The sequence below is a fragment of the Odontomachus brunneus genome, unplaced genomic scaffold, assembly GCF_010583005.1.
Source record: "Odontomachus brunneus isolate Ranch 3 - 2012 unplaced genomic scaffold, Obru_v1 Obru_scaffold_154, whole genome shotgun sequence".
In the NCBI taxonomy this organism is placed as follows: Eukaryota; Metazoa; Arthropoda; class Insecta; order Hymenoptera; family Formicidae; genus Odontomachus; species Odontomachus brunneus.
Window position 1 is genome coordinate 330,830 of NW_022639604.1, and position 20,526 is coordinate 351,355.

The 20,526-nt window shown below is 29.5% G+C and overlaps 4 protein-coding genes across 13 annotated transcripts in view; all 4 read left to right on the forward strand.

The window, feature by feature from the left end:
- The first annotated feature begins 2,330 nt into the window (after positions 1–2,330).
- Positions 2,331–5,880, forward strand: LOC116850742. Of its 2 annotated transcripts, none has more exons than XM_032829364.1 (2): positions 2,331–2,438; positions 2,677–5,880. In XM_032829364.1, the coding sequence occupies exons 1-2, from the start codon at positions 2,421–2,423 to the stop codon at positions 3,805–3,807; spliced, it is 1,149 nt and encodes a 382-aa protein (XP_032685255.1). In that variant the 5' UTR covers positions 2,331–2,420; the 3' UTR covers positions 3,808–5,880. The 2 variants fall into 2 exon arrangements, with proteins under 2 accessions (XP_032685255.1, XP_032685256.1); XM_032829365.1 differs by lacking the exon at positions 2,331–2,438 and having other exon boundaries at positions 2,445–3,028; positions 3,120–3,674.
- A 196-nt stretch (positions 5,881–6,076) lies between these two features.
- Positions 6,077–7,844, forward strand: LOC116850744. Its single transcript, XM_032829370.1, has 2 exons — positions 6,077–6,712; positions 6,804–7,844. Exons 1-2 carry the CDS (start codon positions 6,202–6,204, stop codon positions 6,809–6,811), a joined length of 519 nt encoding a protein of 172 aa, XP_032685261.1. The 5' UTR covers positions 6,077–6,201; the 3' UTR covers positions 6,812–7,844.
- A 1,997-nt stretch (positions 7,845–9,841) lies between these two features.
- On the forward strand, positions 9,842–15,498 carry LOC116850743. Of its 4 annotated transcripts, none has more exons than XM_032829369.1 (2): positions 9,842–10,512; positions 13,786–15,498. In XM_032829369.1, exons 1-2 carry the CDS (start codon positions 9,914–9,916, stop codon positions 13,787–13,789), a joined length of 603 nt encoding a protein of 200 aa, XP_032685260.1. In that variant the 5' UTR covers positions 9,842–9,913; the 3' UTR covers positions 13,790–15,498. The 4 variants fall into 4 exon arrangements, with proteins under 4 accessions (XP_032685260.1, XP_032685259.1, XP_032685258.1 ...); XM_032829368.1 differs by lacking the exon at positions 13,786–15,498 and adding an exon at positions 11,787–12,176; XM_032829367.1 differs by lacking the exon at positions 13,786–15,498 and adding an exon at positions 10,704–11,570.
- A 1,253-nt stretch (positions 15,499–16,751) lies between these two features.
- The window catches only part of LOC116850741, an 8,482-nt gene continuing 4,707 nt past the window's right edge, over positions 16,752–20,526 (forward strand). Inside the window, exons 1-2 of one of the 6 annotated variants that reach the window (XR_004379422.1) lie at positions 16,752–17,175; positions 17,252–18,803. Coding sequence is in view for 5 of the 6 variants with exons in the window: in XM_032829358.1 (XP_032685249.1) it covers positions 16,846–17,161; positions 17,252–18,132 (1,197 nt within the window). In the remaining variant the exon portion in view is untranslated. Of the gene's footprint in view, positions 18,804–20,526 lie in introns of those variants that run through there. The other 5 variants (XM_032829361.1, XM_032829359.1, XM_032829358.1 and 2 more) reach the window with 5 other exon arrangements.

Sequence of the window (20,526 nt, forward strand, 5' to 3'; positions counted from 1 at the left end):
TCAATTCGTTTGCGGCGCCCCTTAACCCTTAGGAATCTGACCTCAGATTGTCGAAATTCAAAATGGCTCGCAATCGCAAGATCGCAAGGAAATTGACCAAGTCAATTTGAGTTATAACTATTTCATTTTTTTTCTAGTGAAATTGAAGCAATTCCGTTGGATATATTATATTTGCCATATTGCTTCTCACTACAAACGAATACTACTAATTTGTTATATTCGCAGTTACAATTTATGTTGTGAACAATTTGTTCGTTATATACAAATATACTTGTATCCGTTATTAGTGTCCCTTCTATTATTATCGGCTAAATATCTATATATAACCCTCATACATGTTTCAGTTATATTTGATGAGTTATATTCGAGCTTCGAGAATTATATCGACATAAACATTACAAATAAAATACTCATGAACGTTATCATAAATATAAGTAATTTTGAATAAACTTCCGAAAACTACCCACGCCCGATTGGCATAAATTTTGGCAAAAATACTCCAAATGATATCAATTAAATGTCCGTAAATGGATTTCCACCGACAACAACGTTTAATACCAAAAATGTTTAAATAAATTTACATATCTCTATTCGTACTATGCTCCTTTCCTAGACAAATCTACGAATTTTAGATCGATATGCGATGAAATATTTGTTGATTTAAATATGTAAATGTCATGTTTACAATCGTAAGTCACCTATGATCTGTGTATTACGCGCGAAACATGTATGGATCATATTTAGCAAACATTACAGCACACAGAGCAAAATTCTTAGATTTGTTTAAGAAGATTTAGACATCTCACCTCCGATTATGAAATCTGTCACATCGACATTTCTATAAATATATCTATTAAATCTTCACCTTACTAAATAAATGAGTCTCCAATATATTAAAAATTGTTAATACCGAAAAGATTAACAAGATCCCTACGCAAGGGAGAATGATCTACTAAATCTTCGCCTTACTAAATGTATGATTCTACTATATACTAAAATAGATACTGAAAAGCTTAGCAAGACCCTACGCAAGGTAAGACGTATGAACCGTATATAAAAACAATACACGTTTAACACTATGTGAGATGTACATTTCGTTTTTTTTAGAATGTTATCAAACCGGGGGAAGGGGGGACTTCGCCGCCTCACACCCCCCTAGACCGCAAATTTATCGTTTGCAATGTTTAAATAATGCTAATGTTTCAATAAAGCTTCGTTACTTATACATGTCCAAATATATTTCTAATTCGTGCACTGTTTGTATGCACAAGTGACCACAGATATTTACTATAAAAATCGTAAGTCCCCCTTAAAATCTTGTATACATGTTATTGTAGCTATTTCTCTCAAGTTCCGCAACAAAAAACAACGGCTTTTTATGGAGTAGCACTTTTGAATATAACAAACTTTTGAATAAAACAAAATCCTTGATAATTTACTACATAACATACATTATACATACATTATACATTGTATTTTCTCAATTTATGTTCAATTTCTTTTGTATTTTCTAGATAAATTACTTTTCTTGCTCCCTCTCTCTCCCATTGATTATTGCTATCACAATGACAACAAATATCTTTAGCAAGAAATAATTGCCACAGAAAAAATTAGAATTCGGAAAAGTCTGAATTATAAATAATTACCTCTGTAGATTTGTTTCTCTTATTAACGTATTATAAAAATTGTATGTGCCACAACTCGATCATTATAGTATCTGTGTTATATTATAAATTTACAATTTTCCGTGGAATATCATATGCATAATCATGTAGTAAGTTAGTTGCGACGAAAGTTGTTAATTCTATCTATATATCATAAATGTCGAAAAGACATCTTAGAGACACCTGAGCGATACTTTATTTGTTGTAGACATCTTTATAACGTCGCTAAGATGTGTTTTATACAATTGTGCTGTTTAAATATTTCCTTTTATAGTTAAAAGAAATTTATATGTATTCACAACACAGCTCCTCAAGTTTTAATATATATCTTTTTCGTAGTTATTATTTAATTATATAAAATTTTTTACATAAATATTGATAGTCGCATAATTATCTCGATATATTTTTCAGAGAAACATCATTTCTTTGTTTTTCAAATAAAGATACTTCTGCGAAAGAGTAACATATTTTTAACGTAACTTGTTTTTTGACACTTATAAATACTATTCCCAAAACATATCGGCGTCGTACCGCTAATAACTATTTCATTGTCTTTGTAGAAATTGAAACAATTCCATTGTACGTATCACATTGGCCATATTGTTTCTCTCCACTAACAAATACTTCATGTTAGTTATATTGGCAGTTACAATTTATGTTGTCAACAATTTCCTCGTTACATATAAACATACTTGTATCCGTTACTAGTTTCCTTTGTATTATTATCAGCTAAGCATCTATATATAACTCGGATACATGTTTCTGTTATATTTGGTGAGTTGTCGAGCTTTGTACATTATATCGAAATAAATATTACAAATAAAATATTCATAAACGTTAATTACTAAGACATATCGCGATGAGTGTGAGCGAAATAATAACTTTTGATGGACCATATACAACAAAGAAATATAATCGGTTTTTCAATCCAAACATTTGTCATGTTTGCAAATTGCCTAGCAAAAATTTAATACCGTGTAATAAGTGCTATATGGTTTCTTATTGTTCCAAGAAACATGAAAAGATACATGAAGACTCACATCTGACATCCTGCAAAATTCTAACAAGGATAATAGGAGACAAATCGGATTGGAACACATGTCGTGATTGGAGAAAATGGATGGAATCACGGATGGCAATTGTAAAAATAGGATTTCAGAACAGATTGCACGAGCACGATTTAGAAATAGTAATATGCGCAAAATCGTGTTTTAAATGTTATCGACAGGAAAACATAAAGCCATGCGTCATTTGCTATTCAGCAAATTATTGTGATGATCACCAAATGCTATTTAATTTAGAACATAAGAATAACTGTAAAGAACTGTTACTATCACTGAACATTAATATCGCCTGTATAAAAGGTAATATTTTGCGTTTATGCCTAGCTAAATTGGAGTTTAGCAAATTCCCTGATGCTAGACCTTATCATAACATGATTACATTTATTAACAGGTATTTAGTCATGGAAGATCTAGATAATAATAAAAAAAAATTTTACTCCCCTATCCAAAGTTTCTGGACATTAGAACATTATGTGTGTTCGGATTTTGTAACCGGTCCTCTGACATTATACTACGCGTTACAAGAATCAAAATTGTTATTTCTCCCGAGTAATGATTATAAATTTATTGTCCATATTATAGATGCAACTAAAACAGATGTAATGTGTTTAGCAGTTTGGCATATTTTCCTACATATCTTTTCTAATATAAAAGAATTATATATTGTATTTATAAAATCGCCAAAATTCGATTCGTGTGAACTAGGGACTATTTGTCCAAGGTGCCGTAAATATAATCAGAAACTTTATGTTGAAAATGTATCAGAACCGTACCACAGATATGCGGGCTTAAAGTCATTTAAACAACCTAATGTGATCATAATACTGGACATGAATTTGTATTCGGTAGGAACCTGGTGTGAATCTATATCAACACTAATAGCACAAAAATGTCCGTTACTTTTTACCGCTTTTATGGAAAATAAAATAAAATACGTTATAAAAAAGATGCAAGACATAACAGGTGCAACAAGAAATCAACTGTACAGAAAAAATAAATTCCGCAGTTATAGGCCATATAGAAACTGTGTGATTGGTGGAGTGTATTACCGAAACGCGCATTTTACTATGTATTCATGAATTTAAATCATTTAACCCAACCAATCACAGGCTGAAGATCAGGAGTTATTTTATCATAGTTTTCAATTCAGTATAGTATAGTGTTGTAGATCATCCGTGTCCTTTAGGTAATGAGTGATAAAATATTTGCAATATATTTTATATAAATTATAATCCTTATGCTTACCCTTTAAACAATATACGTAACTCATTGAATGTTTTACGATTTTTATGTTTTAAACTGTCAAAGTACATTAAAAAGTATAAAAATAATAATTTAAAACTATTAGTATCTTCCGAGATTTTATCTGATATTATAAATTAAATACAAGTTTAATCAAAGTCGCCAATAAAATCTAGATTTTTTAATATCATGCATGCATTAGTAAAAATATATTAGGTATCTTCTCCATTTTTCTGTATAATTGTAGCACATGTACATTTTGTCTCAATATTTTTGAATATTTTGCCAATGCATTTCTAAAGATAACCAATAATCATATAAGAAGTCTCAAATTCTAGGAATTAGTAAAAATCCCGATACTGGACAGTACTTGGATATTTAATTACTTCGTTTTTTACTGTTCGTGTAATTTTTGTTTTTTATGTATGGTAGCTGAATAATTGGATTACATTCTTTATTCTTTACGTAGTACCAGAATCCATAACTCATTACATTGACATTACAATATAAATTGCCAAAACAATATCGACACATACAGAAACATATCCGAAACTATTATTGGAGCCATCGATTATTATATATTATTCGTAACTGTAAACGTAGCTGCAAACAAAATTTGAATTTTTAATAGTTTTATTTGCAAATATATTATATTTTCTCCCTTCTTCTCTTAAATATATAACATATGCTCAGTTTGTTTCAATATGAACACATCTCCTATGTGCGCTTGAACGTAACAAATTATCCAATGACAAAACTTAACTTTAGGTAATTACATAAAAACTCCAATATAAAATCGGAACATAAGTTTCGGTCTACAACCTCGCTTTAAGCTTTAAATCATAAGCAACTACTAAATGACTAATCACAATCGATAATTCTTGAGACGTAAGGAAAATAACTGACTATTGTTGGTCAGTTGCTTAAGACTTAAAGCTTAAAGCGGGGTTGTAGGTGCTAATGCGTCGTCTACAATGGCAGTAAAAGTAGTAATAAGAAGCAGTAATAGTAGCAAGAAATAAACAGTAAGTAAATAGACCAATCACAATCGATTATTTTTTAATCGTGAGAAAAGAATAGGTCTATTTGCTCACAGCTTATTTCTTACTACTACTCCTACTGCCAATATAGACGAAGCATATAAAGACACCTTAAAGATGTCCCTTAGACGTCGGCATATCAAACTCATGTCCCGATTTTAGACGTTGTGCGAAGCAGTTCTTTTGTAATATTGGCTATATCTTCAAATATATTGGAGAAACCGAGTTCATATTCTATTAAATCAAAATATACTCATAGTAGTATAATGATTGTACCAAATATGTTTCCTTGCTTTCTTTTCCAACAAATTAATAATAAAAATTGTATGTGCAATAACTCAATCATTATAATATCTATGCTATGCTATAACTTTACAATTTTCCGCAGAGTATCATTTATATCATTATGTAGTAAGTTGCGACGAAAGTTGTTAATTCTATCTATATATTATAAATATCTAAAAGACATCTTAGAGACGTCTGAACGATATTATATTTATTGTAGACATCTTCATAATGTCTTTAAGATGTGTTTTAGATATTGGTGTTGCTTGCATATTTTCTTTTACGCTTGAAAAAAATTTATTTCTATTAACAACACAGCTGCCTTACATCTTAATATGTATATTTTCTTCGTAATTATTACTTAATTATATAAAAATGTTTACATGAATATTGATAATCGCATATTTATCTCCATATATTTAACTGAGAGAATTTTTTGTATGTTTTCCAAACAAAATATTTTTTGCAAAAAGCAACAAATTTTATAAGATATTTTGTAATGTATGCTTTTTAGTGAGACTTACAAATATTATTTTTAAAACGTATCCGTGCTATACGAGTTATAATTATTTCATTGTTCTTCTAGTGAAATTGTAGAAATTCCATTGTATGTACCATATTTGCAATATTGTTAATAAATACTTGTTAATAAATACTTTGTTAATAAATACTTCTAGTTTGTTATATTGGCAGTTACAATTTACCTTATCAACAACTTTTTCGTTACATACAAACATACTTGTATCCGTTATTAGTCTCCTTTGTATTATTATCAGCTAAACATCTATATATAACTCGCATACATGTTTCTGTTATATTCAGTGAGTTGTTGAACTTTGCGTATTATATCGAAATAAATATTACAAATAAAATACCCATAAACGTTAATTACTAAGACATATCACAATGAGTGTGGGTGAAATAATAACTTTTGATGGACCATATACAACAAAGAAATATAATCGGTTTTTTAATCCAAACATTTGTCATGTTTGCAAATTGCCTAGCAAAAATTTAATACCGTGTAATAAGTGCTATATGGTTTCTTATTGTTCCAAGAAACATGAAAAGATACATGAAGACTCACATCTGGCATTCTGCAAAATTCTAACAAGGATAATAGGAGACAAATCGGATTGGAACACATGTCGTGATTGGACAAAATGGATGGAAACACGATTGGAAATTTTAAGTAAAATCACAAAAGTTCAGATCACAATATACGAGCACGATTTAGAATTAATAATATGCGCAAAATCATGTTTCAAGTGTTATCGACAGATAAACATAAAGCCATGCGTCATTTGCTATTCAGCTAATTTTTGTGATGATCACCAAATGCTATTTAATCTAGTACATAATGATATCTGTAAAGAGCTGTTACTATCACTGAACATTAATATCGCCTGTATAAAAGGTAATATTTTGCGTTTATGCCTAGCTAAATTGGAGTTTAGCAAATTCCCTGATGCTAGACCTTATCATAACATGATTACATTTATTAACAGGTATTTAGTCATGGAAGATCTAGATAATAATAAAAAAAAATTTTACTCCCCTATCCAAAGTTTCTGGACATTAGAACATTATGTGTGTTCGGATTTTGTAACCGGTCCTCTGACATTATACTACGCGTTACAAGAATCAAAATTGTTATTTCTCCCGAGTAATGATTATAAATTTATTGTCCATATTATAGATGCAACTAAAACAGATGTAATGTGTTTAGCAGTTTGGCATATTTTCCTACATATCTTTTCTAATATAAAAGAACTATATATTGTATTTATAAAATCGCCAATATTCGATTCGTGTGAAGTAGGGACTGTTTGTTCAAGGTGCCGTAATTATAATCAGAAACTTTATGTTGAAAATGTGTCAGAACCGTACCACAAATATGCGTGCTTAGAGTCATTCAAACTACCTAATGTGATCATTATACTGGACATGAATTTCTATGTGGGAGGAACTTGGTGTGAATCTATATCAACAATAATAGCACAAAAATGTCCTTTACTTTTTACCGCTTTTCATGAAAATAAAATGAAATGCGTTATAAAAAAGATGCAAGAAGTAACAGGTGCAACAAGAAATCAACTGAACAGAAAAAATAAATTCCGCGGTTGTAGGCCATATAGAAACTGTGTGAATGGTGGAGTGTATTACCGAAATCAGTATTTTATTATATATTCATGAATTTAAATCACTTAACCCAACCAATCACAGGCTGAAGATCAGGATTTATTTTATCATAGTTTTCGTTTCAGTATAATATAGTATTGTAGATCATCCGTATTCTTTAGATAATAGGTGATAGAATATTTGAAATATATTTTATATAGATAATAATTCTTATGCTATACCTTTAACGATATACGTAACCCATTGAATGTTTTACGATTTTTATGTTTTAAATTGTCAAAGTATATTAAAAAGTATAAAAATAAAAACTTAGAACTATTAGTATCTTCCAAGTTTTGTATCTGTTATTGTAAATTAAGTACAAGTTTAAACAAAGTTGCCAATAAAATCTATATTTTTTAATATTATACATGCATTTTAGTAAATATATATTATGTATCTTCCCCCTTTTTCTGTAAAATTGTAGCCCATTTACATTTTGTCTCAATATTTTTTAACATAGTTTTAAACATTTTGCCAATACATTTCTAAAGATAACCAACAATCCTAAAAGTCTCGAATTCTAGGAATTAGTAAAAATTCTGATACTGGCCAGTACTTGGATATTTAATTACTTCGTTTTTTACTGTTCGTGTGATATTTGTTTATTCTGCATGGTAGATGAATAATTGTAACATTTTATATGGATTACATTCTTCATAATTTACGTAGTACCAGAATCTATAACTCATTACACTGATATTACAATAAAAATTGCCAAAAAAATATCGAAACACAGAAAAACATATCCGAAACTATTATCCAAAACTATTATCCGAAACTATTATCCGAAACTGGTGCTATTGATTATTATATATTATTCGTAACTGTAAACATAGCTGCAAACAAAATTTGAATTTTTTAATAAATTTATTTCCAAATATATTATATTATCTCTATTCTTCCTTTAAATATATAACATATGCGCAATTTGTTTCAATATGAACATATCTCCTATGTGCGCTTGAACATAATAAATTATCCAATGACAAAACTTAACTTAAGATAATTACGTTAAAACTCAAACAATATAAAATCGGAATATAAGTTTCGGTCTACAACCTCGCTTTAAGCTTTAATCATAAGCAACTACTAACTGACTAAACACAATCGATTATTCTTGAGGCGTAAGGAAAATAATTGACTATGGTTGATCAGTTGCTTAAGACTTAAAACTTAAAGCAAGGTTGTAGATACTAATGCGTCGTCTACAATGGCAATAGGAATAGTAGTAATTAGTAGTAATAAGAAATAAGCAGTACGTAAATAGATCAATCACAATCGATTATTTTTTAAACGTGAGAAAGGAATTGATCAATTTGCTTACTGCATATTTCTTACTTCTACTACTACTGCCAAAATAGACGACGCATAAAGACGTAATAAGGACGTCACTTAGACGTCGGAATATCAGACTCATGTCCCGATTTCAGACATTGTGCGAAGAAGTTTTTTCGTAATACAGACTATCGGCTATATCTTCAAATGTATTGGAGAAAACGAGTTGATACCCTATTAAATCAAAATGTACATAATGTAGTATAATGATTGCGCTAAATATGTTTCCTTGTTTTCTTTTCTATCAAATTAATAATAAAAATTGTGTGTGCAATAACTCGATCATCATAATATTTATGCCATAATATTATTTACAATTTCCCACAGAGTATCATTTACATCATTATGTAGTAAGTTGCGACGAAAGTTGTTAATTCTATCTATATATCATAAATGTCTAAAAGACATCTTAGAGACGTCTGACGATATTATATTTATTGTAGACGTCTTTATAATATCTTTAAGATTTGTTTTGATATTTGTGATGCTTGCATATTTTCTTTTACGCTTGAAGGAAACTTATTTGTATTAACAACACAGCTGCCTCACGTTAATATATATGTTTTCTTCGAAGTTATTCCTTAATTATATAAAAATGTTTACATGAATATTGATAATCGCATATTTATCTCCATATATTTAATTGAGAGCATTTTTTTGTATGTTTTTCAAACCAAATATTTTTTGCAAAAAGCAACAAATTTTATAAGGTTTTTTGTAATGAATGTTTTTTTATTGAGACTTATAAATATTATTTTTAAAACGTATCCGTGTTATACAAGTGATAACTATTTCATTGTTCTTCTAGTGAAATTGTAGCAATTTAATTGTATATACCATATTTGCAATATTGTTTCTTTCCACTAACAAATACTTCTAGTTTGTTATATTGGCAGTTACAATTTATCTTGTCAACAACTTTTTCGTTACATACAAACATACTTGTATATATTATTAGTGTCCCTTGTATTATTATCAGCTAAACATTTATATATAACTCACATACATGTTTCGGTGAGTTGTCGAGCTTCGCGCGTTATGTCGAAGTAAATTTTACAAATGAAATACTCATAAACATTAATCATTAAGACATATCGCGATGAGTATAGAAGAAATAATAACTTTTGATGGGCCATACACAGCAGACAAATACAATCAATTTTTTAATCCAAACGTTTGTCATGTTTGCAAACTGCCCAGTAAAAATTTAATACCATGTAATCAGTGCTATATGATTTTTTATTGTTCTGAAAACCATGAAAGGATACATAAAGACTCACATCTGAATTTCTGCAGAAATTTAGCAAAAATAATAGACAAATCGGATTGGAATTTATGTGGAGATTTAGCAAAATGGTTAAGTTCACGTTCGAAAATTTTAACAAAAATGACTGTGCGCAAAATGTTCAAAGATGTGATAGATATAAATGTGATAATATTCGCAAAATCGTGTTATAAGTGTCATCGACAGATAAATTTAAAACCATGCATCATTTGCTTTTCAGCTAATTATTGTGATGATCACCAAATGTTATTTAATCTAGAACACAAGGATATCTGTAAAGAGCTGTTACTAATATTGAACATTAATATCGCCTGTATGAAAAGCAATCTTTTGCATTTATGTCTAAGCAAACTGGAGTTTACCAAATTTCCTGATATTAGACCCTATCATAACATGATTACATTTATTAACAGGTATTTAGTCATGGAAGAACTAGATAATAATAAAAAAAAATTTTACTTCCCTATCCAAAGTTTCTGGACATTAGAACATTATGTGTGTTCGGACTATGTAACAGGTCCTCTAACATTATACTACGCGTTACAAGAATCAAAATTGTTATTTCTCCCGAGTAATGATTATAAATTTATCGTCCATATTATAGGTGCAACTGAAACAGATATAATGTGTTTAACAGTTTGGCATATTTTCCTACATCTCTTTTCTAATATAAAAGAATTATATATTGTATTTATAAAATCGCCAATATTCGATTCGTGTGAACTAGGGACTGTTTGTTCAAGGTGCCGTAAATATAATCAGAAACTTTATGTTGAATATGTATCAGAACCGTACCACAGATATGCGTGTTTAAAGTCATTTAAACAACCTAATGTGATCATAATACTGGACATGAATTTGTATTCGGCAGGAAAGTGGCCTGAATCTATACCAACAATAATAGCACAAAAATGTCCGTTACTTTTTACCATTATAAGAAAAAATAAAATAAATTACATTACAAAAAACATGCACAAAGTAACAGGTGCAACGAGAAATCAACTGTACAGAAAAAATAAATTCCGCAGTTGTATGCCATATAACAATTTTATGACTAGTGGAGTGTATTACCGAAATGCACATTTTATTATGTATTCATGAATTTAAATCACTTAACCTAACCAATCACAGGCTGAAGATCAGGAGTTATTTTATCATAGTTATCATTTCAGTATAATATAATATTGTAGATCACCCGTGTTCTTTAGGTAATAGGTCATAGAATATTTGCAATATATTTTATATGGATTATAATCCTTATGCTGTACCCTTTAAACAAGATACGTAACTCATTGAATGTTTTACGATTTTTATCTTTTAAACTGTCAAAGTATATTAAAAAGTATAAAAATAAAAACTTTGAACTATTAGTATCTTTCGAGTTTTGTATCTGTTATTATAAATTAAATACAAGTTTAATCAAAGTTGCCAATAAAATCTAGATTTTCTAATATTATGCATGCATTAAGAAATATATATTATGTATCTTCCCTCTTTTTCTGTAAAATTGTAGCATATGTACATTATGTCTCAATATTTTTTGAACATTTTGCCAATAAATTTCTAAAGATAACCAACAATCATATAAAATGTCTCAAATTCTAGGAATTAGTAAAAATTCCGAAACTAGATAGTAGTTATATTTTATTACTTTGTTTTTTACTGTTCATGTGATTTTTGTTTATAGTGCATAGTAGCTGAATAATTGCAACATTTTATATGGATTACACTCTTCATTCTTTACGTAGTACCAGAATCTATAACTCATTACACTGATATTACAATAAAAATTACCAAAAAAATATCGAAATACAGAAAAATATATCCGAAACTATTATCCGAAACTGGTGCCATCGATTATTATATATTATTCGTAACTGTAAACATAGGTGCAAACAAAATTTGAATTTTTAATAGTTTTATTTGCAAATATATTATATTTTCCCCCTTCTTCCTTTAAATATATAACATATGCACAGTTTGTTTCAATATGAACACATCTCCTATGCGCGTTTGAACATAACACATGATCCAATGACAAAATTTAACTTAAGGTAATTACGTTAAAACTCAAACAATATAGAATCGGAATATAAGTTTCGGTCTACTACCTCGCTTTAAGCTTTAAATCATAAGCAACTACTAACTGACTAATCACAATCGATTATTCTTGAGACGTAAGGAAAATAATTGACTATAATTGATCAGTTGTTTAAGGCTTAAAGCTAATACCGAGATTGTAGATTCTAATGCGTCGTCTACAATGGCAATAGGAGTAGTAGTAATTAGTAGTAATAAGAAATAAGCATTACGTAAATAGATCAATCACAATCGATTATTTTTTAAACGTGAGAAAGGAATTGATCAATTTGCTTACTGTTTATTTCTTACTGCTACTTCTACTGCCAATATAGACGACGCATAAGACGTCATAAAGACGTCAGAATATCAGACTCATGTCCCGATTTTAGACATTGTGCGAAGAAGTTCTTTCGTAATACAGACTATCGGCTATATCTTCAAATGTATTGGAGAAAACGAGTTCATACCCTATTAAATCAAAATATACATATAGAATCTAAAAGATATCTTAGAGACGTCTGATGATATTATATTTATTGTAGACGTCTTTATAATATCTTTAAGATCTGTTTTGATATTTGTGATGCTTGCACATTTTCTTTTACGCTTGAAGAAAATTTATTTGTATTAAAAACACAGCTGCCTCACGTTAATATATATGTTTTCTTCGAAGTTATTCCTTAATTATATAAAAATGTTTACATGAATATTGATAATCGCATATTTATCTCCATACATTTAATTGAGAGCATTATTTTGTATGTTTTTCAAACCAAATATTTTTTGCAAAAAGTAACAAATTTTATAAGGTTTTTTGTAATGAATGTTTTTTTATTGAGACTTATAAATATTATTTTTAAAACGTATCCGTGTTATACGAGTGATAACTATTTCATTGTTCTTCTAGTGAAATTGTAGCAATTTAATTATATATACCATATTTGCAATATTGTTTCTTTCCACTAACAAATACTTCTAGTTTGTTATATTGGCAGTTACAATTTATCTTGTCAACAACTTTTTCGTTACATACAAACATACTTGTATATATTATTAGTGTCCCTTGTATTATTATCAGCTAAACATTTATATATAACTCACATACATGTTTCGGTGAGTTGTCGAGCTTCGCGCGTTATGTCGAAGTAAATTTTACAAATGAAATACTCATAAACATTAATCATTAAGACATATCGCGATGAGTATAGAAGGAATAATAACTTTTGATGGGCCATACACAGCAGACAAATACAATCAATTTTTTAATCCAAACGTTTGTCATGTTTGCAAACTGCCCAGTAAAAATTTAATACCATGTAATCAGTGCTATATGATTTTTTATTGTTCTGAAAACCATGAAAGGATACATAAAGACTCACATCTGAATTTCTGCAGAAATTTAGCAAAAATAATAGACAAATCGGATTGGAATTTATGTGGAGATATTACAAAATGGTTAAGTTCACGGACGAAAATTATAACAAAAATGACTGTGCGCAAAATGTTCAAAGATATGATAGATATAAATGTGATAATATTCGCAAAATCGTGTTATAAGTGTCATCGACAGATAAATTTAAAGCCATGCATCATTTGCTTTTCAGCTAATTATTGTGATGATCACCAAATGTTATTTAATCTAGAACACAAGGATATCTGTAAAGAGCTGTTACTAGTATTGAACATTAATATCGCCTGTATGAAAAGCAATCTTTTGCATTTATGTCTAAGCAAACTGGAGTTTACCAAATTTCCTGATATTAGACCCTATCATAACATGATTACATTTATTAACAGGTATTTAGTCATGGAAGAACTAGATAATAATAAAAAAAAATTTTACTTCCCTATCCAAAGTTTCTGGACATTAGAACATTATGTGTGTTCGGACTATGTAACAGGTCCTCTGACATTATACTACGCGTTACAAGAATCAAAATTGTTATTTCTCCCGAGTAATGATTATAAATTTATCGTCCATATTATAGATGCAACTGAAACAGATATAATGTGTTTAAAGGTTTGGCATATTTTCCTACATCTCTTTTCTAATATAAAAGAACTATATATTGTATTTATAAAATCGCCAATATTCGATTCGTGTGAACTAGGGACTGTTTGTTCAAGGTGCCGTAAATATAATCAGAAACTTTATGTTGAATATGTATCAGAACTGTACCACAGATATGCGTGTTTAGAGTCATTTAAACAACCTAATGTGATCATAATACTGGACACAAATTTGTATATGGTAACAACCTGGTGTGAATCTATATCAACAATAATAGCACAAAAATGTCCGTTACTTTTTACCGTTTTTCATGAAAACAAAATAAATTACGTTACAAAAAAGATACAAAAAGTAACAGGTGCAACGAGAAATCAACTGTGCAGAAAAAATAAATTCCGCAGTTGTATGCCATATAACAATATTATGACTAGTGAAGTGTATTACCGAAATGCACATTTTATTATGTATTCATGAATTTTAATCACTTAACCCAACCAATCACAGGCTGAAGATCAGGAGTTATTTTATCATAGTTATCATTTCAGTATAATATAGTATTGTAGATCGCCCGTGTTCTTTAGGTAATAGGTCATAGAATATTTGCAATATATTTTATATGGATTATAATCCTTATGCTGCTCCCTTTAAACAAGATACGTAACTCATTGAATGATTTACGATTTTTATGTTTTAAACTGTCAAAGTATATTAAAAAGTATAAAAATAAAAACTTGGAACTATTAGTATCTTTCGAGTTTTGTATCTGTTATTGTAAATTAAATACAAGTTTAATCAAAGTTGCCAATAAAATCTAGATTTTTTAATATTATGCATGCATTAGTAAATATATATTATGTATCTTCCCTCTTATTTTGTAAAATTGTAGCATATGTACATTATGTCTCAATATTTTTTGAACATTTTGCCAATGAATTTCTAAAGATAACCAACAATCATATAAGATGTCTCAAATTCTAGGAATTAGTAAAAATTCCGAAACTAGATAGTAGTTATATTTTATTACTTTGTTTTTTACTGTTCATGTGATTTTTGTTTATTGTGCATAGTAGCTCAATAATTGTAACATTTTATATGGATTCCATTCTTCATACTTTACGTAGTACCAGAATCTATAACTCATTACACTGATATTACAATAAAAATTACCAAAAAAATATCGAAATAGAAAAAAATATATCCGAAACTATTATCCGAATCTGGTGCCATCGATTATTATATATTATTCGTAACTGTATACATAGCTGCAAACAAAATTTGAATTTTTTAATAAATTTATTTCCAAATATATTATATTATCTCTATTCTTCCTTTAAATATATAACATATGCGCAATTTGTTTCAATATGAACATATCTCCTATGTGCGCTTGAACGTAATAAATTATCCAATGACAAAACTTAACTTAAGGTAATTACGTTAAAACTCAAACAATATAAAATCGGAATATAAGTTTCGGTCTACAACCTCGCTTTAAGCTTTAAATCATAAGCAACTACTAACTGACTAATCACAATCGATTATTCTTGAGACGTAAGGAAAATAATTGACTATGATTGATCAGTTGTTTAAGGCTTAAAGCTTATAGCGATGTTAGATACTAATGCGTCGTCTACAATGGCAATAGGAGTAGTAGTAATTAGTAGTAATAAGAAATAAGCATTACGTAAATAGATCAATCACAATCGATTATTTTTTAAACGTGAGAAAGGAATTGATCAATTTGCTTACTGTTTATTTCTTACTGCTACTTCTACTGCCAATATAGACGACGCATAAGACGTCATAAAGACGTCAGAATATCAGACTCATGTCCCGATTTTAGACATTGTGCGAAGAAGTTCTTTCGTAATACAGACTATCGGCTATATCTTCAAATGTATTGGAGAAAACGAGTTCATACCCTATTAAATCAAAATATATATATAGAATCTAAAAGATATCTTAGAGACGTCTGATGATATTATATTTATTGTAGACGTCTTTATAATATCTTTAAGATTTGTTTTAGATATTTGTGATGCTTGCACATTTTCTTTTACGCTTGAAGAAAATTTATTTGTATTAACAACACAGCTGCCTCACGTTAATATATATCTTTTCTTCGAAGTTATTGCTTAATTATATAAAAATGTTTACATGAATATTGATAATCGCATATTTATCTCCATATATTTAATTGAGAGCATTTTTTTGTATGTTTTTCAAACCAAATATTTTTTGCAAAAAGCAACAAATTTTATAAGGTTTTTTGTAATGAATGTTTTTTTATTGAGGCTTATAAATATTATTTTTAAAACGTATCCGTGTTATACAAGTGATAACTATTTCATTGTTCTTCTAGTGAAATTGTAGCAATTTAATTGTATATACCATATTTGCAATATTGTTTCTTTCCACTAACAAATACTTCTAGTTTGTTATATTGGCAGTTACAATTTATCTTGTCAACAACTTTTTCGTTACATACAAACATACTTGTATATATTATTAGTGTCCCTTGTATTATTATCAGCTAAACATTTATATATAACTCACATACATGTTTCGGTGAGTTGTCGAGCTTCGCGCGTTATGTCGAAGTAAATTTTACAAATGAAATACTCATAAACAGTAATCATTAAGACATATCGCGATGAGTATAGAAGGAATAATAACTTTTGATGGGCCATACACAGCAGACAAATACAATCAATTTTTTAATCCAAACGTTTGTCATGTTTGCAAACTGCCCAGTAAAAATTTAATACCATGTAATCAGTGCTATATGATTTTTTATTGTTCTGAAAACCATGAAAGGATACATAAAGACTCACATCTGAATTTCTGCAGAAATTTAGCAAAAATAATAGACAAATCGGATTGGAATTTATGTGAAGATTTAACAAAATGGTTAAGTTCACGGACGAAAATTATAACAAAAATGACTGTGCGCAAAATGATCAAAGATAGTATAGATATAAATGTGATAATATTCGCAAAATCGTGTTATAAGTGTCATCGACAGATAAATTTAAAGCCATGCATCATTTGCTTTTCAGCTAATTATTGTGATGATCACCAAATGTTATTTAATCTGGAACACAAAAATATCTGTAAAGAGCTGTTACTAGTATTGAACATTAATATCGCCTGTATGAAAAGCAATCTTTTGCATTTATGTCTAAGAAAACTGGAGTTTACCAAATTTCCTGATGCTAGACCCTATCATAACATGATTACATTTATTAACAGGTATTTAGTCATGGAAGAACTAGATAATAATAAAAAAAAACTTTACTCTCCTATCCAAACTTTCTGGTCATTTGAACATTATATATGTTCAGATTATGTAACCAATCCTTTGACATTACACTACGCGTTACAGGAATCAAATTTATTATGTCTTCCACAAAGTTCTTACAAATTTATCATCCATATTATAGAATCAACTAAAATAGATGTAATGTGTTTAAAAGTTTGGCATATTTTCCTACATCTCTTTTCTAATATAAAAGAATTATATATTGTATTTATAGAATCGCATATATTCGAATCGCGCGAACTAGGGACTGTTTGTTCAAGGTGCCGTAAATATAATCAGAAGCTTTATGTTGAAAATGTATCAGAGCCGTACCACAGTTATGCGCGCTTAAAGTCATTTAAACAACCAAATGTGATCATAATACTGGACAAAAATTTGTCTTCGTTTGGAACATGGTATACATCTATTCCAACAATAATAGCACAAAAATGTCCGTTACTTTTAACCGTTTTTAATGAAGATAAAATGAGATACAATATAAAAGAGATAGAAAAAGTAACAGATATAACCAGAAATCCATTATACAGAAAAAATAAATTCTGCGGTTGTAGGCCATATCATATCTGTGCTGCTGGTAGATTATATTACCGAAATTCGCATTTTTTTATGTATTTATGATTTTAAATCACATAACCGATTCAATCAAATTCTGAAGATCAGGTGTTATTATTATAGTTAGTTATTTTATTATTATTATGTTAGCTTTTTAGTTAGTTATTTTATTGTTTTTTTTTAATGAAACATTCAGGAAACTATTAGTTTATCAATGATATTTTAAACTTAGATTTCAACTTGAACTTTGTTTAAACAAAACAAACGCGTTGTTAGAATAGAGTTTAATCTTGAATCAAGTTTAAACTGCGAAATCCATGTTTAAATTGAGAAACCGGCCTTCAGTGTCGTACGAGTTATTATCGATTATGGTAAATTGAATAACCATAATCGCTAATGAAATAATCTTCTTTAATAGTATACATTCTTTAGTAAATATATATTATGATCCTTTCCCGTTTTTCTGTAAAAGTGTAGCACATATACAATTTGTCTCAATATTTTTTGAGCATTTTGTCAATGCATTTCTGAATATAGCCAATGATTATATGAGAGTACTCAAATTCTAGGAATTAGTGAAAATTTTCGACCATAAATTTTTATATTAGACGATTGGCTATGTTCTAAAATGCATCGTAGAAAAAGAATTAAAACTGTATTGAAATAAGTTGTATGAATGACTGTATAGATGTTTAAATAAAAAATCCAAATATTTTTATATTACAGTTAAAATATAATTTCAAAATTTCTTAATTTTTCGTTCTTTTGTGTAATTCCGTTCTGTAGTTTTGATATATAACTGTTCAAAATAACATTTTATTTGACGAAATATCTTATATAAACTAACTTTAAAAAATTTAGTTCAGTAGCTTTAAAAAAATTATTCAGTATAAGAAATGGTAACGCATAAGGCACATATCCGACATTGTAATTTTTACGAATTCCAACAAGAAAAAAATACGTGTGATTCGATTTGTTCATTTTACAGCGAAAGTATTGTATTGCGCGTTGTATGCGCATTTTGGTTTAAAAGCGATGATAGGGAGTTATCGAAAGAGAAACTTTCTTGTGGCTATCGGCGAGAGCCAGAGCGACAGAGAGCGAAAAGACAAATCTTGCAAGATAAAGAGAAGAACGAGAAGACCAAACCGTCCAAGGAGACCCGCTTTTGACCATTATTCGCACCACTGAAATCGTTTTAACTGTTACAATGGAATCATTAATTTTATCGCGTTTGTATCACTCTAACAATGTATTATTTTGAATCGCACCTATGCTATTTTCTTCAGTTTTTTGAGTGAAAAAGACATGGTGATATTAGTTTTTCTGTATGGGCCTTGATTTGCTTACCAGAGAGCGCCAAAGTTAGAAGAAACGTTTCCTCATGCCCAGTAAGCAAAAAATTATTAATAGAATGTTATTGCAACGATATTTAGTGATACGTAACGTTTTCTAATATGTAGCTTTTAACGTTGTATTAACATTATTAATGAATAACTTCGACACTTTAATATTTCTAAAACATTTTTACACTATTCAATGCGATTGTATTATTCGGTGATATCTTTAAAATGTTTTTAAAATATTGAACAGAAATGTTCAAATGACATCCGTAAAATTAATATTTTAAGATGTTGATCTAAGATCTAATATTCTTTGTTCTTGGGTAATCTATTGAGTATTACCGTACCATACTGTATAGTATATTGTACCATATTATATTAGTATAATATATAGTATATTATATAGTATATAGTATATTATATAGTATAGTAGTTCAAATGAAAGATTTTGTCAAAATTCCACCTCCTTGTGATACACTCTGCGTAATTCAAAATGATCAATATATATTTACATACGCACATACAAACAGTTGATCGGCCGCCATTATGCGGCCGCCGTCGCGCGGTAATGCCATAAACTCGGCAGATGGGAGTTGTCTCTTTCTCCCCGCATCCAATTTAAGTGTATCTACGAGCGGCTGCTCGTATTATGCACGGCGGCGGCGGATATTTCGAGGCGCGTCGCGCGTGCAAACACGCACATACGCATATAGAACCGCGGCGACGGGAGTCGCGACGGCTAGGGACGACCAACGGCCGGGAGGGTTGGAGGGAGAGGGTGGTTTGTGTCGGAAAACTGCGAGCGAGCGCGCAACGTCGGCAAAACGTCCGCGCGGGTGGCCCGAAATATTTCGGTTTACAGAGACGGCGAGGGATTAAACGAAGGAAACAAAAATATTTACAAGTGTGTGTGCGTTGTTGAAAAAAAAGGAATTTTAAATTAAAACGGGAACCCCGACGTGCGCGCCCGTATGCGCCGTACACGCGTGCGTGCCTGCCTGCGTTTGATCTGCAGCTGCATCGACGCTGCACCCCGGGATTTATAAAGCGCGTCTCTCTTCTCTTTATCTCTCTTCTTTCTCTCTCTCTCTCTCTCTCTCTCTCTCTCTCTCTCTCT